The 24471-nt window shown below is 37.9% G+C and overlaps 3 protein-coding genes across 6 annotated transcripts; 2 read left to right on the forward strand and 1 right to left on the reverse strand.

The window, feature by feature from the left end:
* Nucleotides 1–604: 604 nt before the first annotated feature.
* On the forward strand, nucleotides 605–1447 carry nmbb (neuromedin Bb). The gene is made up of 3 exons (XM_032517761.1): nucleotides 605–820; nucleotides 1042–1223; nucleotides 1315–1447. Exons 1-3 carry the CDS (start codon nucleotides 655–657, stop codon nucleotides 1366–1368), a joined length of 402 nt encoding a protein of 133 aa, XP_032373652.1. The 5' UTR covers nucleotides 605–654; the 3' UTR covers nucleotides 1369–1447.
* Nucleotides 1448–5925: 4478 nt separating this feature from the next.
* On the forward strand, nucleotides 5926–11960 carry LOC116690644 (tetraspanin-3). 2 transcript variants are annotated; one of them, XM_032517727.1, is made up of 7 exons: nucleotides 5926–6120; nucleotides 8004–8195; nucleotides 8416–8490; nucleotides 8898–8999; nucleotides 9118–9270; nucleotides 9447–9530; nucleotides 10558–10863. In XM_032517727.1, exons 1-7 carry the CDS (start codon nucleotides 6058–6060, stop codon nucleotides 10618–10620), a joined length of 732 nt encoding a protein of 243 aa, XP_032373618.1. In that variant the 5' UTR covers nucleotides 5926–6057; the 3' UTR covers nucleotides 10621–10863. The 2 variants fall into 2 exon arrangements, with proteins under 2 accessions (XP_032373618.1, XP_032373627.1); XM_032517736.1 differs by lacking the exon at nucleotides 10558–10863 and adding an exon at nucleotides 10873–11960 and having other exon boundaries at nucleotides 5927–6120.
* A 1924-nt stretch (nucleotides 11961–13884) lies between these two features.
* Nucleotides 13885–23999, reverse strand: LOC116690617 (proline-serine-threonine phosphatase-interacting protein 1). Of its 3 annotated transcripts, none has more exons than XM_032517708.1 (15): nucleotides 23759–23999; nucleotides 23047–23147; nucleotides 22676–22750; nucleotides 21761–21795; nucleotides 21534–21640; nucleotides 21026–21088; nucleotides 20769–20861; nucleotides 20224–20269; nucleotides 19950–20029; nucleotides 19286–19384; nucleotides 18564–18660; nucleotides 18260–18353; nucleotides 17718–17806; nucleotides 14677–14792; nucleotides 13885–14450 (listed from the first exon to the last, which is right to left on the reverse strand). In XM_032517708.1, the coding sequence occupies exons 1-15, from the start codon at nucleotides 23789–23791 to the stop codon at nucleotides 14319–14321; spliced, it is 1260 nt and encodes a 419-aa protein (XP_032373599.1). In that variant the 5' UTR covers nucleotides 23792–23999; the 3' UTR covers nucleotides 13885–14318. The 3 variants fall into 3 exon arrangements, with proteins under 3 accessions (XP_032373599.1, XP_032373598.1, XP_032373604.1); XM_032517707.1 differs by having other exon boundaries at nucleotides 20224–20299; XM_032517713.1 differs by lacking the exon at nucleotides 13885–14450 and having other exon boundaries at nucleotides 17714–17806; nucleotides 20224–20299.
* Between the last annotated feature and the right edge of the window lie 472 nt (nucleotides 24000–24471).

Raw genomic sequence — 24471 nt, forward strand, 5'->3', positions numbered from 1 at the left:
GAAATTACTATGTGTTGCTCTAGAAGAAAGCATGAACTATCATCGCCTCCACCATTTTGTGGATCTGGCCACAAGAAAACAATAGACAGTGCCCACCCTCCAAGAAATGATTTCAGTGTGTATAAAGCTCATATTAATGGTTGAGATATACTGTATGCTGTGGCATATAATATTGGATTGGTTGAATTGTAAGAGCATGATGCATTTATTTGAGGGAATTTACTAAATCTAATGTCTGTGCAGCCATCCCCAGCCCCCAAAACGTCTAAACATAAGTTCAGCCTTTAGGAGAATGTAAAAATCCAACCTCAATGAATCAATACACACAGAACATTTACATTTTGGTATGTTGCTGCTCGTGTAATTGATGATAATTGATTGCTCTCTCTCAACAAACATTCCATCTGCGGTGAGTTAAATCTAAATCGGATGGTGCGTAAAATACGCACAGCCAGAGGCGCGGCCCAATGAAGCCTTGGCACTAACTACCCTGAGTACATTTCGATTTATGATGATGGCTGTAGACGCAACAAAAACAGAGCCCGCCCCGCACAGGAGATCCTATAAAAGTAGGATGAGTCTGAGCAATTCACGACCAACAAGAGACACTTGGACATTTGCACCCTGGAGGACAGTTCGCCGCTCCGCGTTGAGATGAAAGGGGTTACGCTGAATAATGTTTGCCAGTGTGGCTTATTTGCTTATCTTGTCTTATTTTCTTTCATGTCTTTTACCGCCGCAGTCAGTTTCGACCTGACTGAGCTTAGGAACAAAGTTGCAAAAATTAAAGTGAATCCAAGAGGCAATCTTTGGGCTACAGGTAAGAACTATTTTTCTATCTAACAGCTATGGACCAATCGGTCATGTTTGCATTGGATGGAATCTAAAGAATCTGGCATATATTTTTCTCATTGGCTATATTAAATTTCTTTTAACATGATCACATTTTCTGCCTCTGAGGATGTCCCTGAAAGGTATTTTCTCTCCTCCAGGTCTCACATAACTGAAGTCTACTAACAACCATTGTCTTTGATTTGGCAGGACATTTCATGGGCAAGAAGAGTGTGATGGATACCCCCATGCTGCCTTCAGCTGAGGGGCAGGGCGCTGATGCGCTGCAAGACACTGCGGGGCAGAGCGCTCTCGTGGAGCTTTTCCAAGAGTTACTGAGGGTGGCGTTACAAGCGCAGGTGGATACACTAGAGAGCCGCACGAAAACTCAGGTGAGCATCATTTAAGTCCAAACCTGTTTTTTTGCGCACAAACATGACTGAGATTCTGACAGTTAATGATGTTATGGCCTCTCTGTTTCAGGAGACGGACATGTTGATGAAGATTTTAGAAAGCTACATCCAACGCAGAAAGTGATACAGAGGATGTCTGGCACGCATGGACACGGATGCGGGGTCATCTGGCCTCATGGGTTCAAATAAATACATTAGACGCAGTCTACAGTCTCCTGCTCATCATGATTGTGATTTACTGTAACTGTCATACTGCTCATGTGCCATTTGCAATACGCCTACATTTTTTTTCTATTTATTTTGGTGATACTATTTCACATTGTCTTGTAGTTTAAAGTTATTTATATTAAATAAAATGATTATTTGCACTGCTGTGACTGATCTGCGGCAGATAAATTATGACACGTTGATGGGTCACGTTTTGATTTACTGAAATTCTGTACGTAAGCTAAACATAGGCTTACTCCATTATGCCTATGGCTACACAACTGGGCTTTCTCTCTTTGTTTCTGAGTGCAGTAAAATGGAGAACATAGAAAAGACGTTATTGAAAATGCCAATGTATGAATGCCTGAGAAAAGTATGAGTCATTGAGGCCTCAAAAATTAATGTAGGCCCTACACATAGACTCAGGTCCGTAAAAAAACAAAGACGTTTTTTAGTAATTATAGCTTTATGTTGGTCTTGGCTTAGTTTGCCCGCTTCTGTTTTCCCCACAGGGGTCTGGTACATGTGACCTCACAGCCTTTATTTATAGGCCCAACACTAAAAACTGATTGTTCAGCATGAATAAGATTTTCCCTAAAATAGCACTTATATAAATCCAAATGTAGGCAGCTTATATAAATCACACTTTCTAGTTTTCTGAATATTTCGAAAATTAAATCAATATTATCTTTTATACTTTTCCTGTCCTTGCATAAAGGGATGATCTGTTCTCTCAATCAATAGTGGGGAGGGGGGATGGCCCATTCTTTGCCTTGGGCTAATCCATTGTAGACAGCAGGCTATTTCAATATCTCTCCCACATTACCATGTCTGTTTCACATCACTTTCAATGCTCTGTATTCAGAGTGGTGGTAGAAAACATGGACTACTGGATCCCTAGTATAGGTGTGAGAGATGAGAGTTGGATATTGTGGATAATTTCACAATTTTGGCCTAAAAACAAATGCAGTCTAATACAACAGTCCTGCAATTAATCCTACCTTCATGAAGGTTCAAATGTTGAAACTGTTTAATTTTGGTCAGTTTGGAGACAACAGTGTAGTGCCGTTGAATTTCGCTGAACCACGAGGTCTTCCCAATGTTTTTTTTAGTTCTTTCACTCTAAATACACATTTTAAGGTACCATTATTTTTGCCAAACAACAGCTTTGAAATTCTGTAACTTCCAGGTGCAGAAAGTTGTAAGTAGGTTAGTAGACTAGAAAATTGAGTACAATTTAATACAAGAAGCCTTCTCAGTAGGTTAAAGGAAATCTGTGTCCCTTAAGAAAAGCATTCAAATATGCAAGCTTTGATGAGAAAAGTTGCAAATTGTTCCTTGTCATTTTCAGTGTAAACACTTAAGAGTTAAGATTCAGAACATTGTATTTTCTAATAATGAGTCAGCCATTTTTACTGATTTTTACTTTATTTTACTGATATACACAATATGTGTGAGTCTATTTAAATACTGAGATGCAAATATTCTTTTATTAGCTATGCTTGAAATATCATACAACTGTTGCACAGCATAGCTCAATGTGTTGATTGATACAATACTTATTAAATGGTGTATGTGTATGTATGTTTGTGTGGTTGGATGGGTGGTGAATGAGTAAATTGGATTTAAAATTGCAGATCCAAACATGTTGTAGATGGTTAACTCTTTAAGAAGGCGATGTCTCGAAACAATCTGAGAGTGTCACACATCTCCCCTGACATATGCTTCCTCAGTCATGGGGGAATGAGAGATTCAGTTTAGCATCTCTCTGTGCTCTGTGATTACTTTGAAACTAAACGCTTCGTTCTTTTCTATGCTCAGATTTATCCAGTAATCCCTCTTTCTATCCACATACACAAATAAACAGCTACGTGTCTCTAAATTGCCTGGGGAGTTGATGCTTGCCACAAATAAAAGACCTTTTTAAATAAAAGAATTCAGGAAAAGAAAATGTTATTCTTGCACAGATATGATTTTATCATTCAGTTCTCTTGCTGGTTGAAGTAAATTATTATAATGTATTCCCTATGAATACATCTGTATCAATAGCAGGAGAAAAGCTAAGTGGAGTTAGTAAGGAGGAATTATTTTTTTTGAATCAATTGAGGTGTGGATTGAGCACAACTTCATATCAAAATGTTGCCCCTAATATTTCATATATTTACCCTACATTGAATTGTATCTATCAACAATATTTACAGATGATTATACAAGAAACTTTCTGTTCATCTGTTTGAAAAATTTTTTTAAAGGAAAAGTTCATGTTGCTTAAAGACTCAGTAAAGTGGGAAATAAGTGTAGTTTAGTTTGTGTGTGTGTGGGGGGGGGGGGAATGGCTAAAGAATTCCAATCAGCAGAGGACAATAACTAAATACTAGATTATATTCAGCACGGGGAATCAGTCACATCCAATACTGATGTTCAGTGAAAGCATTATGCAGTCACCAGACATCAAACAGCTTATATATTTCCTCATCTTGAAAAGGTTAAATGGGAATTTTATTACTGATATTTTCATTTTCTTTTAACAGAAAGACAAATATTGGCCAATTGTAACATATTGTAATATATTGAAATAACTGCAATATCATTCATATCGTGGCCACCACCGCTGCTGTGACCATTTTCAGTAAGTGATCCGTAAATCCTTTTTAGATCATGTTTTTTTTTAAAACAACCACATGATTTACAGCTTGTTTTTATGAGGGTATTTCTTGGACAGGTTTGTCTTTCACTAATTAGGCTTTGTTTGTAAATGTGTTATGTCATGTGAGAGCATTTTAATTTGAACAAACATAAACAGTGACATCACCCTGTAATTTATCACATTATCTTAACATTCACTGTTTATAGTGTATGGTCCGAAAGTCTGTGAATCTGTGTAAAACTGTAACACAGTCACTGACTCATTTTCAGTGGAAGGTACAAGTTGTAAGCAAATGACCTAAAGTCTATGCAAATTACTTTGTGTACCCTGTCTTTGCCTTCCTGCATACCAGCTTGTTTCTTTGTTTTATATTGTTCTATTTAAATAATGACTCAATTTATAGCCAACAGGAAAAAGTGTTGCATAATTCACAATGCGGATGCATGTTGTGTCAACACCAGCAGCCTTGGCTTCTACTTGTTTTTGTGAATGTTCAGTTTGAACACCAAAAGCTGACAGAGACATACGTTGTGAGCTTTAACTCAATAAGAGCAAGGCTTTGGGCATGCGTCGATCATTATTGATTGAGTGCCCCAAAGGTGCTAATTTTCAATTGAGTAATCTATCTTGCGCTCATGCCCGCCATTGGGAATTGACAGGAGGACAACTTTCCAAATTGGGACCCTCATCCACACCCACTCCAGCACCATAGACCTTTGCACGGGCCGCTTTAGCCTGCTTGCGCTCAGGACTTTCACAGGTCTTATAGATTTAAGTACAGAATGCAGGGGCATTTCACACATGTTTAATTATAATTTTTTGCCATGGGACTGTGTTGTTGCAGTGCATATTTTATTATTTAATTCAAGACAGAACATCTAAAACATTTATGTATTCAGCATGGATTATCATATGGTGTTAGGGTCTTTTTTACCAACTGCTTACATTTGATACATCTTCATCTCACACATTTTATACCAGTGTAAAACTAGCGATGCCACACTGCCACCCTCTGGCAGAAAATACTATACATGAGCACATCTCTGTGCTGATGCTGCCTCTGTGTGTTTTTAATAGAGTTGTATAATATCTGTTCATAACAGGGGGCCATTTCTACAACAAACCACTGAACCAGCATCAGTACAAGCTGTAGCTGAGTTATTGTAGGCCTAAATTCATGTCCTGCCATTGAGAAACCAGTGCCAACCAATAACGTTAATCTTTTCAACTTCTGGACAAGCAGACTTGGACCAAAGAAACTAAATGATGATGACTGGATGTAGTTAAGCTCATTACTCTTTGTTGCTTTTGATCAATATTAATGTTAAAGTAATATTCCTCCTCTTCGTCTAATTTCTCTTATTGCTTATGACACCTCACATCCCACTGAAGTTGTTGGCTACATGATAATAATATGATGGCTGTGTAATAAAGTGTGCAACAATGTAGAATAGAATAGAATAGAATGCCTTCATTGTCATTATACAAGTACTTGGTACTTGTGCAACGAGATTAAAGCAATCCCTTAACAGCGTTGACACAAAAAGTATAAGAATATAAGATATATATATAATATATATTATATATATATATATATATATATATTTTCAATGTTATCAATAAAAACACAGACTTCCAGCAAGTTACATATCAATTAATATTAAATTCACAAGCTGCACTGTTTACATAACATACAATGCATAATTTGTTATATTTTTACATTGCTTAAATATCCTCCATCACATCCACAGTTTGTTGTGAATGGTGATGTCATCGGAGCACATGACTTTCTTCTTTTCTTTTTTTTTTTCTTTGCGGCGATTCATTGGTCGAGCCCAGAAGACTCTGCACAGTGTGGCAGGACCACCGAAGCCATTTTATTATTATAACAGCAAAGGTGCAGGTGCATCAAAATATATTTTTTATAGCCACAGTTGTAATTTTAGAGCTCAAGTTACCATGGGACAGTGTGGAATTACGTCATCCAAAACCGTCTTGGTTTTTCTCAATCTCATATTTTGGGTAAGAAAACGATGGATGTTTGAACAATGTGCAGCATCCCAGCGAGGCCAGGGATGGAACGCATTAGCAAGCTAGCAAACTGCGCCAGAGATGCGATACAGTTTGACAATGGACTAGCTGCTTTTTGAGCCAGGATATCTACAAAACAGTGTCCCTTTTAGCATTTACTAAGATAAGCACTTGTTGGAGAAACAATAATGTGACGGTAGCTAGCTAATGTGTCGCGTAGCTGCCTCCCACAAGTTGTAGCTATGACGTTACGCAGCAGCTGCCAGGTCCTGTAACGGCGTCCGAGTTAATCTGCAGTGATATCTGAACCATTGGTGGTTGTATCATGTGACCAACAGAGTTGGATTAAGATAAACATAAATATTGAAAACGGAAATGATAAACAACAAAGCTCTAAAAGTGTAATCTTAAAAAAGACCGTGTCATCCGCAGGATATGGCTAAATAATGTGTGCCCAGTTCACATTTCACCAGTCTCTCAAATGTGTTCAATCTGTTTTTGCTATTCCTCAACTGGAACTAAATACATATTTTTAATGTATGAAATAATATGTGCGCACGTTTTATATTTTATATATATTTTTACACTATTCTGTCTCTGTCTTACATTAAATTATATTACATTAAATTATAATTACATATATTATTGATATGACGATAGTTCAAAACGCAGGCTTTACAACGTTTGCAATGCAAATAAATGTGAGGAGGAGACAAAGATAGAGCATGCCTTTTAAAATCCTACACCATGACAGTATAAACCGTAATGTCTATTATCAGTCTGGAGTTTCTGCTCTCCTGATTCTTCACTATTGTGGTACCAGGATAAACGGTCAGGATTTAGTTTTGGGCCTTCGTAGTGAGGGAGTAGCCGGCCTGTTGGCTGTAGCAGAGCTTAGTGGACGGGCTGGGGGTGGATAGTTTGACCATGTCTTAGGGCTGGGCAATATTGAAAAAAATTAAATATCACGATATATTTGACCAAATACCTCGATATCGATACCGCAACATTATTGTAGTGTTGACTATTGGTGCTTTCACAAAATATTTACACAATGAGATTTTTGATAAATAATCAGCAGTAGTGTGGATATAATGACTAAGTGGGTAAAGGCAAACAATAGAACAGTAGCCTAACAACAGACTGGTAAGTTCAGAAAATTACACAACTTTACTGTAATTTAGCCTTTGAGACCAGAAAAAGACAACACATATCATGATACGATATCCAAAATCTTAGACGATATCTCTAATTTCACCATATAAATATAATATTGATATATTGCCCAGCTTTACCATGTTTTGAATGTAGGATGGGCCTTAGCCATTCGCTGCATGTAAAGTACCAGTGTCTTGAATAAGATTTGAGCAGCGAACATACACCATAATCAACTACCCAACTGAATTACTGTACTGCATAGTGTGATTAAAGAAAAACTAATTGTTACAAACTATAGCTGTAATTTATTTATTTATTACTTTTCAAACAAATTAAAGTTTTCAATGAATTCCAGGATACATCTTTTGGGTTATATAGTCACTGTCATCTACAGCCTACAAAGTTAACTACCCCTTTTGATTATCATACATTTTTCTAACTGTATTCCCCCTTGTCATTTTTGTTTTTTGAACATGTATAGGGCCAATTGCCGACAACTAACATAGCTTGTAACTCAACAGTCTGACTATATACTTATATAATTAAAATGTGGCATATCTAAACAAAATCATCAATAACCATCAATGTTTATGTGTGACCCATAGAAAAATAACATATTATAACAATAATAATATAACATTCTGACATTTCCAAAGGACATATTTCTCTCACTGTTGCTATCTCTCTGACTTCTGTTTCTTTGTTTCTCTCTGCAGGCTGCAGCTGGAATTTTATGTTACATTGGAGCTTATGTGTTTATCACATATGACGACTATGATCACTTCTTTGAAGATGTGTACACATTGATTCCTGCTATCGTAATAATAGCAGTTGGGACTCTTCTCTTCATTATCGGCTTGATTGGCTGCTGTGCAACAATACGTGAAAGCTCCTGTGGTTTGGCAACTGTGAGTGTGGACTACTTTGACTCGCACTCTTAAAACCAACTGAATGCCGAGGAAGACCACACATGCGATGTTTCTGTTACATACTGGAGGCAGCATAGGAAGACACAAAACAACACAAGCAAAATATGAATTTAACGGCACTGAAAGCTATGCCATATAATTTAAAAAAACTCACTTTACTAATGAGCCTCTAAACATTGTTTCTTTGTTGTCATTTCAGTTTGCTGCCATTCTCCTGCTGGTATTTTTAACAGAGTGTGTGGTGGTGGTGCTTGGCTACATATACAGGGCAAAGGTAAACGCGGTCTCATTGGACTTCATGTGTGTTTCACAAGTAAAGTTAAATGAAAGTGGGTCTAAGTTTGCAACAGTTGTTGTGATGTTCTTAAAATGGAAATTGTGCAACTGTGTGTGATAATGTGTTTTGTGTGATATTTGTTCCAGGTAAAACATAAGATAGATAGAGTTCATAGCATTTGGAGTTGACATTTTAGAAAAACATAATATTGTGGAATCCTGTTTGTTTCAAGACTTCCTTTGCTTAATGAATTAGTGTCTTATAAACTGTTTTGTAAGAATGTTAGCTTAAAGGACTACATTGTAAATCAGTTTTATAATAATGTGAAAAGCTGTCCCTTGGAGATAACACATGAAACAGTCACTTAGCAGGGACAGTAACAGCTGCTGTGCTTTTCTTTTTAGGTAGAAAAAGAGGTGAATCACTCCATCCAGAAGGTTTACAACGAATACAACGGCACCAACACCGATGCTCCCAGCCGCGCGATTGACTATGTGCAGAGGCAGGTAAGAAGAAAAGTCTGTTGTGTCAAATAATTTAAATTTTGTCAACTACAAATTTCAAATAGTACTCTTAACTCCAGGCTCTTTATCCCACTCTATTCTCTTTCTATTATTCTGTTAGCTTCACTGCTGCGGCATTCACAACTACTCTGACTGGAGGAACACGCGCTGGTTCAAAGAATCTAAGAACAACAGCGTCCCAGTCAGCTGCTGTCAGCCCAGCATCAGTAACTGTAGCGGCATTCTCACCCGACCAGCAGATCTCTACCAAGAGGTACAAACAAGAAGCTCAAGTGCAGGGCTATAACAGCTAAAACCACAGAACAAAGTAAAGAATTTTTTTTGTGTGGCACAAACAGAAGCTCACTGTAAAAGGTTGTTTGACATTATTGCCTGTGCATTTGTTTTGTAAGAACGTGTTGTTATAATGTCATTCATTTTCTGTTGTAGGGTTGTGAAGCTCTTGTTGTGAAGAAGTTAAAGGAGATCATGATGTATGTCATATGGGCTGCACTTACCTTTGCATCTATACAGGTAAGAAGGACAAGGAATCACCTGAAATAACAAAGGGAAAAATATACAGTGGAGCAGCCAGACAGGTTTTAAAGGTCCCATGACATGGTGCTCTTTGGATGGTTTTATATAGACATTAGTGGTCCCTTAATACCATATCTGAAGTCTCTTTCCCAAAATTCAGCCTTGGTGCAGAATTACAGCCACTAGAGCCAGTCCCACAATGAGCTTTCCTTAGTATGTGCCATTTCTAAGTCTGTAGCTTTTGAAGAGGAGAGAGGGGGGGTCAAGGTGGAGGTTGGGGATTTGGTCTTGACCAACTGCCACTTTGTTTGTTTGAAAGTCAAGATGTCTCTCTCATGGATGGGCCAAATTCTCTGGGCGGGCAAAGCAGAGAAAGGGGAATCTTGCCCCTTATGACCTCAAGATTCCAGAACGGCCCGTCTGAGCTTTCATTTTCTCAAAGGAAGAGCAGGAAACCCAGCGCTTGGTTTACACTTATAACCATTTCTAGCCACTGGGGAACTACAGGGAGGCTGGGGGAACGCATATTAATGTTAAAAAACCTCATAAAGGGAATTTTCATGCCAAGGGACCTTTAAACTAATTTCTATCCTATCAATAGCATCTAAGCCACTTCTTTGGAAGTGAATACAAAGGTGAACATTAAATTAATTAAAAAGTATTAGTTATTAATTTTTACTGGCAAATAATTGGTTTAAATAAGATGAACCGCGGATATGTATAAAGCTATCCAATTGTTTGGCTGCTGACGGTGTGGATGTTGCTTGAACAGATTTTGTTAAAAGCACAAAACTGGTTCTGATCCAAATCAAGGATTGTGACAGCAATCCTAAATCTAAGAAAGGAATACAGCTACTTTATTGAGTTCACACTGAGGTTAATTCATTCACAACAAACGTCTTATTCTATGACTGTATTTAAATCAAGTCAAATGCATGTTTTTTGGGAGCATAATTAAAGCTGTAGTCATCTTTATCAGCGCTCTGACATAATTATGCCATCTTATTTTTACTGTGTTTAACAGCTCAGCATGGTTGCTGCTGACCAGGAAACCCCTGCTCCCACAGCAGCAACAAAGACAGCATGACCAATCACTTATTATTACACTCAAACTATAATAGTCATTATAACACAGCATGCACCCTGTATGTGTGGAAAGATGCTTCTTGGTTTAACATGATTTGCCTAGGTCCAGGGTGCTTGATCAGAGTTAAAAAAGAACTGATCATTTGTTCTTGCTTTTTGATTACACTCATGTTATTTTCCTGCCCAGTTTGCTGACGGGCATAAGGACTAAAATAACAACCTTTTCTTTCGTTCCCTTGCTGTGTGCCTGCAGATGCTGGGCATGCTCTGTGCCTGCGTGGTGCTCTGCAGGAGGAGTCATGATCCAGCGTACGAGCTGCTGGTCACTACCAACAGCTACGCATGAAGGATGTAGCCAACCAATGAAACACTAAACGTCAAAATCAAAAGGAGCGTCACCAGACATGTCCACAGTAGATTTCAGCTGTAGTTATATAAGCTCAAGCACACCTTGCACAATTCATGATAAAATAGTGAACACATAATGTGGTTTGGGTGGATAGGGGCTTCAACTGGTAACCGGTTATTTATTGACATGCTTTATTACTGTTTCTTTAAATGTTCTTTTTATTCTCCTTACAAATTCTGAAGTATTTACACAAGCCAAAGTTGTATATGGCTTACTGACATTATTGATGTTGATGCAGATTTCTTTTTCCGTTCAATTGTGGCTTGATAAAATGTAGGCTCATCCCCAATGAGGAGGATGAAAAGTAATTTGGCGCAAATATATGTATAATTTCACAGTGTGGGAGTGTATGGAATGTATTTCCGTGTGTGCCAGTTTGCACTTTGGCTGGAGCTCTGGTGATATTTCATGTTTGGAAATGAAAATGCTATGCTAAAAAGAACATGTGCATTATACCTAAGTTGGTTTGACCAGATTTTGTGAAAATGGAAAAACTTTATACCAGACAGAACAAATTCAGTGTTTTTGTACCAGTCGTTGATATAGAAAGACTTCTTCATATTCACAATTATTCAGGTTGCGAATAATGTGCATTCTGTTTTAGTGTGGATGTTCTCTTAACCAGGCTTCATTAGTGAGTGCCAACATATACATTGTGAATGAACCGTTTAGTTTCCAGTGCTATTAGGAGTATTATCAGTGTTACCTGAAGACTTGTGTATGTGTAGATTCAGTTTGTTACAGTCAGAGAATTCCATTGGTTTAGTTTGTTGGTTATAAACCTGCTCTAAACAATTATGACACCTTGTTTTATACATTTTTGTGAAATTGTGGTGTTAAGTTGACCCTTAGATATTTAGCTAGTGCTGCAAAAAAATAACATTGTAAAGACTGGAGAACGGGCAGAGGACAAATAAACTCATACATTTCAACTTGACAGTTTAATTGCCATTTTTTCCACATGCTTTTATATGAAAGTTAAATTAATGACTTGATTGTAATTGTAATTTATTTATTTTAACAAGGACAGTGCACACAAAATGAATAGATGTTGTGTGCCAGGTTGAAGCAAATTGCTTTTCTCCCGTAGTCTCTGGGCAGGTGTATGGCACAATACAATACAGACAAGGTATTTACACTATAAAATACAGATACAGTACAGTACATTTATTATTCATTTTTATTTATTTATACTGTTTATTGATCAGGACCTAATCATGCACAAATGGAGAGATGTCAGAGTGAGTGGGCTGCCAGCTGGACCAGCACCTTGAGCAGTTGGGGGGGTGCCTTGATAATAACATCTACAACATCTACATCTACAGCTAAAACTAGACTCCCCCCCATAAATACACAGTCATTTAGCACATTCATTTTCTGGTGAGAGCAAGTCTGCGTTGTTAACAACCAATGCTTTGCTATGCGTGAGAATGAGTGCAAAAAATACGAGTATTCCACTGACTTACACTGACTTATAGCCATAGACGAGTCAAATAAAATCAAAGGATAGCCGTTTTGGTCTCTATCAGTGCCACATTTAGAACCTGAGAGACAAAACCAAACCAGGCGCAAATCCCCTTCTGAAAAATTTGGTTTTAGTAGTAGGCTCTACTGAATAATTAAAAAAATATATACAGTATAATAAAACATAAAACAGCTGCTGTTATTTACTATTGTTAAACTATTTAAAGTCAGTGGCTGGATAGAATAGTTTTAAATGGTGTTTTAAATGTGTGTGGTTTGCATTAATCTTTGGTGGGCCTGCTCATCTACTGTGTCTCGCTATGTTAAGTGCCTGGAGTGTGGGAAAACAACAAAAGCATGCCCAAAGCCTTTGACAATGAAAGCAGATGGCACACATCTTATGCCACTACAACTAATTACTGAATTAAAAGTATTAAAATAAAATAAAAAGCAATGTTATTGTTGTCGTGTAACGCCTGGCTTACACTGCCACAATACTAGTTCTACTATTAGCAACAACTTGTTTTTGGTTATTCATCAAACTCACGTTGAAAACTGACCTAGCAATTCTCATTTTCTGGCCTATCCACAATTTCAACACCAGATGGTGTATCCTTTTTCAGTCCTATGAGACTGTACTGTACAGTATTAGTGATATACAGTGGTGCTCAAGTTACATACACATGTTAAGTGACTAAAAAGAGGAATAAAAATCATGTTTTGAATTATTTTAATACCTAAATAAACATGAGGTAAAATCCAACTTTAAGACACCATTTTCTTTGTAATAATACACGTATTGTAAATAAATAAATGTCTTATTTAAAATACAGGGTCATAGTTACTACCCTATGTTATTCCCATAGAGGCAGCAGATTTTATTATTAAAGGCCGTTATTCTGGATTCAGGATATTGCATCCTGATAAAGTTCCCTTGGCCTTTAGAATTAAAATAGCCCCACTCCTCACATACTCTTCACCATGCTTAGAGATAGGCATGGATACTTCTATAAAATCATCTCTCAATGCAAATCAAACCAGGTATAGTCTAACTGAAATAAAAACAGCCTATCCTCTAAGCATGGTGAAGAGATGTGATGATGGGGCAATTTAATTAAGGCCAAGGAACTTATCAGATGCATAATACCTAATCAGGAAAAACTGCCTTAATAATAAAATCGCATGCTCTATGGGAATTTAACAAGGGTATGTATACTTATGACCCATTATTTTAATATAGAACATTATTTATTACAATGTTATTCATCACAAAGAAAATGGTGTCCTAAGTTGATTTACATTTTTAAAGGTATTAAAAAATTTCCAACACATGATGTTTTATTCCTCTTTTAGTCACTTAAGCGTGTATGTAAATTTTGGCACCACGTATAAGGAGCGAGTGACCCATCTGTACAACGCATGAGGTAGCAGGGTTACAATATGATATCTTTGTATAACTACTAGTCCCACTCATCAGTTCAGAAATCTTTCAAGAAAGCTTTACTGTATAAATAAGCAAGAGGTGTCTGATGTAGACTTTTTAATCAAGCTTCTACTACTTAAGGATGACAGATTTTCAATTCAGGTTCAGAAATTCCGTTACAAGAATACAAGTTTGGCCATCAGCTGGGGCTGTAAATAACGTTCACCTGAAGCCTTCAACATATGTGTGTGTTGTGTGAGTGAAGTGGCATGTGTTTTTGTGCATTAATGTGTCTTTGTAAGTTTAAAACAATACATACTGACCATGTGTTTTGGTGTGAGTGTGTGTGTGTGTTGTCATTCATGTGCATGTTGTCTTTATTTTCTTGTTTGTGGGTGAGTGTTCAGACTTTGCCCAGATAGTTTCCTGGCACCAGTCCAGTCAGCCCGTTTGTCTCCACTGTCCACCAGCCGTCTTCTTCTCGTTCCAACACTCGGACCATGTCCCCTCGACTCACAGACAATTCATCCACTTCCTGATCAGTCATTAGGAAAAAAGATGACAAATGTTGGTTACGAAATATTGGCTCTGACAAGCCATTCTCACTGAAATGTTTTACCTGAATCTACTGTACCTACATTATCTTATTAACATACTGGACAATCAGAGTAATGGTGCTCTGCTGTTGACAAACTTGGTTTCATGTCTAGCTTCGTTTTAGCATTGTAAAAAATACTAAAGAAAGCATCCATAGTAATCACCTGTGCAGCATATTCATAAAGCACAGTGTAGATGTCTTCATCAGCTGAAACTGTGGCCAATGATGCTGCATGCTGGAGGCCTGGTATGGGTGCATATCCTCCGTCTGGAGTCTCAACTGAAGACATATGCAAAACTTCTTTGAGAAATAAAACTTTATGTATACAATACATTGTATACCATTTTAATTGTGTGTACTTTTATTTAGTTTATGCAGTTTAATTCCCCTTTATTTGAATTGTATAAAACACATTTTTTTTCTAAAGGAAATAGGATTAGTCCAACGAATCGTTCGGTTTGTAATGTGCACCTAACCAAAAGCCTCGTACCGAACGGTTCAACATGAATATGTGTATTGTTACACCCCTAGTAATTAAAGTCTTATTTTTAACCTGCAACTTATCTAATAGAGAGATGAATTAGGTATGGTATTACTTTACCACACATTTACACAGGCAGACAGATAGCAGTTGAGTCTTAGCCTAAAGAAGAACTCAGCAGGAGCAAACTCTCTGGCCTAAGTAAATCCTCCATCTCATGCAGCTTTGCTGTATCTAAAAGCTAACATTAGAGTTTGTAAGTAAGACTTTGCAAGGGAAAGTTTTGCATAGCCTTGAGGCTAAGCCCCCCTGTCTTTCAATCCTAGTGACGTCCCTGAATGCACACAAATGGTAAGACGGTGTCTGCCCCCAAAACCCAGACCAGAAGCTGATTCCACAAGAGAGGAGCCTCATAGCTGAAGCCTCTGGCTCCCAACCTACTTTTAGAGACTCTAGGAACCACAAGCAACTCTGAATTCAGGGAGCGTAGTGCTCTAGTGGGACAATAAGGCACAAAGAGCTCTTCAAGATAGGATGCTTGACCATTTAGAGCTTTGTAGGTCAGGAGAAGGATTTTAAATTCAATCCTGGATTTTACAGGGAGCCAATGCAGAGAAGCTAATACAGAGGAAATATTATCTCTTTTCTTAGTTCTTGTCAAAACACGTGCTGCAGCATTCTAGATCAGCTGGAGAGTCTCCAGGTAATAAAAAATTACAGTAGTCCAGCCTGGATGTAACAAATGCATGGACTATTTTTATAGCATCATTTTAAGACAGGATATTCCTAATTTTGGCAATGTTAAGCAGATGAAAAAAGGTGGTTCTTGAGGTTTGTTTTAGATGGGAGTTAAAGGAAATATCCTGATCAAAAATGACTCCTAGACTTCTGCCAGTAGTGCTAGAGACCAGGGCAATACCATCCCGAGTAGCTATATCCATAGATAATGAAGTTTGGAGATGTTTAGGACCAAGCACAAAACTTCAGTTTTGTCTGAGTTTAACATCAGAAAATTGTAGATTTTTTATATCATTTATGCATTTTTGAAGTTTAGCTAACCGACTGGTTTCGTCCGGCTTGAATTGGGTGTCCGCATAACAATGAAAGTTAATTAAATGTTTCCAAATAACATTGCCTAAAGGAAGCATATATAAGGAGAATAGAATTGGTCCAAGCACTGAGCCTTGTGGAACGCCATGGCTAACTTTAATGTGCTTGGAGGGTTTATCGTTAACGTTAACAAATTGAGATTGATCGGATAAATAGGACTTTAACAAACTTAGTGTGATTCCTTTAACGCTAACTAAATGTTCCAGTCTGTGTAAATGGATGGTATGGTCAATGGTGTCTAATGCAGCACTAAGATCTAGTACAGAGACAAGTCCTTTGTCTGTAGCAGTAAAAGGTCATTAGTAATTTTCACCAGTGCCGTCTCTGTACTATGATGCTTTCTAAATCCTGAAGTCCTCAAGTAAACTATTGCTATGTAGAAAATGTGCTACTAAGCGACTACCTTTTCAAGGATCTTGGAGAGAATGGAAGATTGGATATAGGTCTATAGTTTGCTAAGGAGGGTGGGTTCTTTCAGGAGAGGTCTAATCACAGCTACTTGAAATGACCGCGGCACATAACCTGTTAATAGAGACATATTGATAATATCTAGTAATGGAGTATTAACCACGGGTAACGCTTCTTTAAGTAGCCTCGTTGAGATGGGGTCTATAACAGACAGGTAGATGGCTTAGCTGAATATGTACCTAACCCCCACTTTCCACAGGATGTAGAACAGATGCAGATCCGCTCCGGAACGGCGTCGGAGTCATTAGGTTTCCATTAAAGTCAATGTGTGTATTTCCACGGACTGCAGAACAGCGAACCGCAGCCCTCCGGTGCAGATACGTAGAACTTCTGTTTTTGCCGGACGCCGGAGTGCTCTGCAGCAATTCAACACACGGCAGATAGTACGGGACAGGAGGTCCAGCACAGAAACAAAATAAAACATCCGGTTAATTTTCAAAATAAAATAGACCATGCTCACGGCGGATCATATTTCCCTGCACTCCACCTTGAAAACACAGCAGAGTTGTTTCCTCTCTATTCCTCGGGATGGAAACAAACCGTTGTTGGTTTTGTAGTTCTATTCTACATGAATTTACGAGATCTCGTGGGTCCTCGAGACTTCAGCTGTCAGTCATGGCTGCAGCAATTCCGTAACAAATCCGGACCTGGTGGGTGTTGACGGACGGCAGAGCACGGAGCCGTTACGCATCTTGTGAAAATTGGGGGTACGTTTTTTGCTGGAGCAGAAAAATAGCGTCCGTGGGCACCGGAAATGAGACAACACGCTTAGCGTAAACGTCTGCACGTCCTGTGGCTGCACTCGGTTTTCCCGCGAGAACGAATGTTCCACTAGAAAAGATCTATGATAGGTGCACCACTAGACTGAAATGTTCATTACTTCCCACATTACACAATCTTATTAGTGTTCATTGAAGCATTGGATGAGATAATGTATTATGTTGTGTGTAGGTTAACTGTTTTGTGCGTGCGTGCGTGCGTGTGTGGTGCGTGTGTGTGTATGCGTGATGCGTTGCCATTTGTTTCTCTCGAATGCCCAAGACAAATTTCTACTATAAGAGACAATACAGGCTTATTTTATCTTATCTTATCTTATATCATTACCATGGTTTAAGAGAGAGCTCACAAGTCAATGCAATACCTACACTCGCCAGAAGGTGTCAGTGCTGATTCGGCGTTTTGAAGACTTTCGCCACTGATGTTCACAGAATTTTGGAGCAGGGGATCGGAGCACCTGAGTGATTCGATTCAGGGAGGGAGATATTTAGAATATACACAGAAATGTTCTGATCAACAGATAACAGCTGCACATGATTCTTTCAGATGAGTAGATCCTTTTTTGTTTTGTTTGTGGTTTTATCAATTTACTGAGGGTTTCACAATAATCTAATGATCCAATAATCCACATTGGCCAGTGCAACCCACCCCCCCAAAAAAATTATATTTCCTTTACATAAATAAAGACATTTGCACCATAACTTGATGCAGAATATGCACAAATTGTTGCAGAATTTCTTTTTACCAGTATGCAGAAAATTATATGTGTTGACTATCAAAATGTCCCCGCAATGTTGAACCCAAAGTTATGCCCTTGGCCACAATAATAACCTGTCCGTATTCATGTGCACAGTAACAATTCCATCTCCTATTTACTGTAATTCCTCCTTCCATGTAGATTGTGTCAGACCTCATCATCATGGATTCTCCTCCTGCAAAATGTGCTTGGCCATTGTTGTCCCCAAACGTCTCCCTCGGGTAGTAGCTCTCAAACACTATGGGCTCTGTGGGAGGAAAAGACTAGCTGCTCATTTGAGAAGTGAGGTCAAGTGTTGCTTTCTGCCTGGGTGTGTTCACTGAACGAGAGAGGTTAAAAGGTGAGTAGCACTTTAAATTCAGTTCATTTGTCATGGCTACTTTTCTCACTTCTCTATTCAAGTTTGCTATTTTCTCTGAAGGGGAAAGGACAGTCAAAATGTTGAGTAGCCTCTTACCTGGAGGCCTCGATCCTGTGCTTTTCATCCCTATGAAGTAGTTGTTGTCTGTGGTGATGTCACACTTTTCCAGTAGCTTCCTCACCTCCTCGTTAGACTGATTTTAAAACAAGAAGGAATTCCTTTAAAATCAGAATAGTACACTATACCTGTAGGCCATGACTCAACATTTTGGTATTTACAGACTTTCATTTCAAGTTAGCCATGATAAAAATGAGGAAGAATCGTAGCATGTATAAAATGGGCTTTTGGTCAGTCACACACCAAATGGGTGACAACATGTGCTGTTTGTGTTAGCTTTCAAGAAAGAGTCTACATTTCTACAGCCACACTAGTGTTTGGGCTGTAGGCCTACTAATCTGCATGCTAACATTTGCATGCTAACATGCTCACAATGACAAAGCTAATATCCTGACATTTAGCAAGCTAATGTTTACAATGTTGACCATTTTAGTTTAGCCTTAGAGCCATGCCACTGCATGGGTAATACTTTGTACATATTTAACATATTGATTTAAGTTTGAAAATGTAAGCTCTTGTAAAAGTGTCCTATCCACATTTCAACACTGTAAATGTCTCATGATAAATTGCATTTGGACATACGTTTTAAACCTGCACCTGAATTAAAACTAAGCATTTAAGTAAGACAACTACCTAAGCTGAACCCAAAATGTTAAGTAAGGTTTGTATCCAAGTAAATTAATTTAAAAAAGTAAGCTCACCTCATCATCTTTGACACACTGCATGGAGAAATGATTGCAGTGGTCCCATAGAGCACACCTTAGCATGCTGATGCGATCTCCCTCCAGCTGCTGGAACACCTGAGAAACATGTACACATTACTTGATTCTTTTCTTTCACTTTGTGTCTCTCACCTACATCTTGTCATGCTACATTACTGCACACCAGCAGTATCATCTGAATGTATTAAGAATAGCTTACGTGCAATTGTTTAAAAAAAAGAAGCTTATAACACTACTTGATTTTCATGATTTGTTACTGTGTGGCTATTGGTTTGTAGTTTTATTTGTAGCTGATTCAGTGCAAGATAAAGTGTATTTACTCCCTGGTCAGCCGTACAAAGGTGCAGTTAGAGGAATCATACAAATAAAGGGGATGTGGTGAGTGTAAGGTCTAGTCTTTGTGGTTAGAAGCTCTTGTTCTGGGTTATGACTATATTAGACAGCAGTGCATGTCATGTACAACACATTAACAAACACCATCTGTTTTCCAAAGCAACAACCTCCTTTAGCTAGCCACAGTAATTTTGTAAAGTGTCCTTGGGATTCACGAAAGGCACTATATAAATATGTTATTATTATTATTGTTATTAGTAGTATTAGTATCATTTTATTATATACAGAAAGAATTTAGTCCACAGTATACCTCACAGGTGCTTTTGTGCGTTTCTTCCCAGTCCTGGCGAACACTTTCTAGCTGATCAATGTTGGTTAAGTACAGCTTCTCTATGAGAGATTAGAGTTGAATTATATGTGGTGATAGTTAGAAAAGAAACTCAGTAGCAAACACAAATGTAATGAATAAATAAATAATGTACAGTGCAAGTATTCTCTAAATAATCAGTGGTGGCTGTAGTGAGAAATTGTAGTTAAATATGAATGTATCAATTATAGAGATGAAACATGATTCTAGCTCATACCTGCTTCATTGGCAGCCTGTCTGCAGTTCTTGGCTCTGTGGCGTACCTTTGGAACAAATGTTACACAGGAAGATACCTGCATGACCATTATTACAAGCTCTCATCACAACCTGCCTGTTTTCATCACATTAAAACATCATAATAACATCATAAGGCCCAAAAATATATGTAATGTATGTTGAAAAGGTTACTTTTCTATTATATATATATATATATATATATATATATATACATACATGTATGTGTGTATATGTTTACAAAGTTTAAATGTAATCAGGGGTCATTTGGGGATTTGTGTAAGATAGAATGCGCTTTAAAGGATATGACAGACATGTAACAAACATGAACATACTTCAGTTCCATGTTGCATAATTGCTTCACTGTGCACAATTGCAGAAAAGTTCCTCTACTAGTGTTGACCTGCTATCAGCTAGACACTAGCACTCAGTTTTGGGTGCAAAGCCAAATGGCTAAATGGAAGTTTGCATTTGAATCCCTGGTCTGACCTTACTTTCATAGTGAGGTAGCTCATTTAGTTTTTGTACCTTTTCTGAGTTTTTGGATGTATTATTTATCTTCTCACTCCCCTGTTCAGCGTCGTCCGCCTCCCTGCATCTCAGCTCATAGGTCTTTTTAGACTGGAAGAGACAGAAACCGCAAACTACTTAGTTCCTTAAAGGACAGGAAGTGTAAAGTTTGCTGTTTATGCCAAATGATGGCCATATGCATCAAGCAGTTTGATATTTGGATTAAATGCAACATGCACTAATTTGAAGGATCTCAGCTGTGGCTGTTTTCCTACCTCCAGGGTCTTCTTGTACAAAGAAACCTTTTTCTTCTGAACCTTTTCCATGATGCTTTGAAACTGTAAAAGGGAAAAGGAAGGGTCAGAATAAAATTATTTCAAGTTTGCATGTAATGTTTTCATCTACCAATGATGCACACACTTCTTTATAACATGCTGTAGAAAGTTAAAACAAAAGAGACAGTCTAACTAAATAAAAATGCTGAGGTAACTTGTTCAGCTTCTAGTAGGCGTAATCTTTATTAATAACTAGAATGTGGTTTTGGAATCATTGTAGGGATTTAAGTGGTCCATTTATTACGTTGTTTAGCTTTGCAAATATGTATTAACTGCAAAGGGATTTAAATGAGGGTTGCACACAATCTGCAACAGGAGGAGAAAAATAATCTCTATATGTCTCAGGCCATCAAACCTCACATTATGGTTTTTAGGGCAATGCAACCTTACCTCTATAACTCTATTGTGTGCAATAAGTCAGTTCTTAAGCAACACAAATGCCCTTTACCTTCTTCCTCTGCTCTTTCTGCCGCTCTCTGAATGTCTCAATCTTTTTCACCTCCTCTTTCAATATATCAGAGAGTTGGATGTGAAAGTTACCGATGTTCTCGATTTCTGCGGCCAAAAACAGCAATACAGCAAAACAAATTAATTCTACACTTCATACACAAATAACATCTGTAGCTGCAGTATTTAGTACTTTGGTTGGATTTGTCCATGTCTGGATGAACTCACGTGTTTTTAATAGTTCAAAGGACGCCCTCAAGGTGCTGGAAAAACAATGCACATTGAGAATCAGATAATTCAATGCTTTATTTGGAGTGTACAATGAGGTGGGTGCTCTCTGCAAAGTTATAACCATCAACAGCCAACATTTTATAATGTATCCAGGGCTCTTGTTCGGCATCTTCTTTTTGTTGACTAATGTGTTCCTTCCTATTCCTTTCCAAAAAACACACAGAAGCTTGGGAAAATGTGACGGTCTGACTGACTAAGCAGCTACACCAGCGCAGAACAAAGTAGGTCTACGGTCAACGTCACCTTACTGACATTAGTTGACCCATGACATGCTAAGACAGCATGGAGATTCCATCCAGACTTTTTACTTTACATTGTTATTATTAAATGATGGATAAAGTTCTAAAAATATTTTTTAGTTCAAATTTCCCAAAGGTATTTTCTTATGGTAGAGACATTTTTTTAATTTTATTATTTCCACTTTTAGGGTGTAGTCAGCTCTACACCAGGTAGCTGACATGACGGAGAACAGGAAACTGATAAAAAAAGGAAAATTACCTACTGTATACTGAGATAGGGGTTGCTGTGTTAGGTGGTTTACGCACACACACACACACACACACACACACACACACACACACACACACACACCACACACACACACACACACACACACACACACACACACACACAACACAGTCTGTCGTTCTTTTTGACACATATATGCATTTCCTCTAAAAAAATAGGCTCATGAGTCATAGGCACCTGACTGATGTTTTACATTGTGTGTTGCAGTCAGCAACAGTATTTCAAACTCATCACATTGTCCTTCAACATAATAAATATGTGGCCCTCTTCCAATATACCAAGTATAAAGTATGTGCATGTGTACATGCCAGTCTATGTCTTTACCTGATCTCTAGGTGTCCTCCAGCTTTTCGAGCAATAGTCACCAGCTCCTTTCCATACTTCTCCTCTGCTAGTGCCCTGTGCAGAACAGTCAAATTACACTGCAGCCCAGATTTTTTGTTTACTGTTAGAACTGTTAGAAATAACTGTCCTTACAAAAAGAAAAAAAAATCATCACTGCATTTGGTTTGTGTGCAGATCCCTTCATTTGCACCTTTGACCTTGTAATTCTTTTCAGAATAATTGAGTATAATACAGTTGTTTTGTCATTTTGTGGCGAACTTGCCATTGCTGAGAAAGCTATATTGACTTAAGATTTTTATTCATCTCATGGGGTCATGATTGTAATTACACAACAATCACACAAATGCTACCTCATCTTTAAAAGCTCCTCCACATCTTTGCACATTTGCTTTCCATCTAGCAACCTTTGGATCACAGCATCATACCCGGCATGACAAGTGAAGTCAGACCCCTGTATTGAGAAGAAAAAGCTTAGAGAAATACTGTTTTGTACCACATTGCTCAACAACTGTTGCAACATGTCTTTAGTCAATCCTGGACTCACTATGTGGTCAAAATGCAGAACTGGCACTTAAGTTATATGTGACATGGCAACACACTCAGTACTTCATGAAACCACCCCTTATTAGGAGCGCAGGTTGACAGTTCGACACATTACGAAAGCTCAAACACCGAGAGAAGACTTGTAGCACATAGTTTGTTGGATTTATGACTTGTACAACATACGCAGTACTGTCTTGGTTAAGAATGAAACAAATTGTTTTTATTTAATAAAATGTCAAATTTTACATCTACACTCTAAATGTTTGCTAATGTTGGACTGCAGATGACTGGTACAGTCTGTATACACCAGTGTCAGAAATCTCTCTCAGTTCATGATAATCTAGTGTTCTAAGAGTTTTTTTGCATATTTTTTAAATTATCTGCATACAAAATACATTCAATTGTAGTTTAGTTATCATTTGAATCTCACATAATTAACCTTAAGATTTAAGATTAATTATTGTATGACCGTGAATATGCCAATGAAGGATGAGCATTAGACCACAGAAATAGACTTACCCAGAAAGCATCTTTAAACATCAAAGGTGTCATTTCAGTTGTTACTTCCTTGAACCTAACACAGTTGCTTTCTTGCTTTTCTCAGTGGGAACCTCTTTTCCTGGACTTCTCTCTAAAGTGAATCGCTCACCAACAATTATAATACAATTTGTTGAAGGTCGTGGCTGAGTAAAACTGTGTTTAAAACCATGAGTAGCCCAAACGTCCGTGAGTCATTTTGAATGAGGAAGAGCTTCTGTCCCATGATGTCACTGACCACAGACCGCTCAGCCCCCCCATGTGTTCACAGCTCTTTCACTATCATTTGTTGGATATGACTGAAAGTATAGTTTAAATGTTTTGTGAAACACATCAGCAGATCATGTATTGTTTCTGCCTAGATAATGTTGTCTGTAAGTCTCTGTGGGTTTGATATTATGTGTTAGCTGCAGGTCAACATGTTATTGGTTTGGTCATTTACAGTGAGCGTGAACTCACAGAGTCATAGAGTGTGGTTTCAGTCACAGCTGATGTGAGTAATACAGAGACTGACTTACCGCTTGCAAGCACCTGCAGTGATACATAATAAATATGAGACCATTGTTATAATTTTCAAAATATTAAAACAACTGCCAATATGTTAACAAATTAATATAATACAAACACATTTGAATTTAATCAGTATAATAATGTAAATGCAGTGGTTACTATTTGCAGTGTTTACTGTTGTTTCT

Source organism: Etheostoma spectabile, chromosome 1 (genome assembly GCF_008692095.1).
Source record: "Etheostoma spectabile isolate EspeVRDwgs_2016 chromosome 1, UIUC_Espe_1.0, whole genome shotgun sequence".
NCBI classification, from domain to species: Eukaryota; Metazoa; Chordata; class Actinopteri; order Perciformes; family Percidae; genus Etheostoma; species Etheostoma spectabile.

Bases quoted from the DNA above. Each gene is read 5' to 3' on its own strand.
- nmbb (XM_032517761.1), top strand. From the start codon at position 655: ATGAAAGGGGTTACGCTGAATAATGTTTGCCAGTGTGGCTTATTTGCT. The intron at 821-1,041 runs GTAAGAACTATT...TTGATTTGGCAG, and splicing joins AGGCAATCTTTGGGCTACAG to GACATTTCATGGGCAAGAAG. The intron at 1,224-1,314 runs GTGAGCATCATT...TCTCTGTTTCAG, and splicing joins AGAGCCGCACGAAAACTCAG to GAGACGGACATGTTGATGAA.
- LOC116690644 (XM_032517736.1), top strand. From the start codon at position 6,058: ATGGGACAGTGTGGAATTACGTCATCCAAAACCGTCTTGGTTTTTCTC. The intron at 8,196-8,415 runs GTGAGTGTGGAC...TTGTCATTTCAG, and splicing joins GCTCCTGTGGTTTGGCAACT to TTTGCTGCCATTCTCCTGCT. The intron at 9,000-9,117 runs GTAAGAAGAAAA...TTATTCTGTTAG, and splicing joins TTGACTATGTGCAGAGGCAG to CTTCACTGCTGCGGCATTCA.
- LOC116690617 (XM_032517707.1), bottom strand. From the start codon at position 23,791: ATGACACCTTTGATGTTTAAAGATGCTTTCTGG. The intron at 19,385-19,949 runs GTATACTGTGGA...CATGTTTCTCAG, and splicing joins CGCACAAAAGCACCTGTGAG to GTGTTCCAGCAGCTGGAGGG. The intron at 18,661-19,285 runs GTGAGCTTACTT...TTTTAAAATCAG, and splicing joins AGTGTGTCAAAGATGATGAG to TCTAACGAGGAGGTGAGGAA.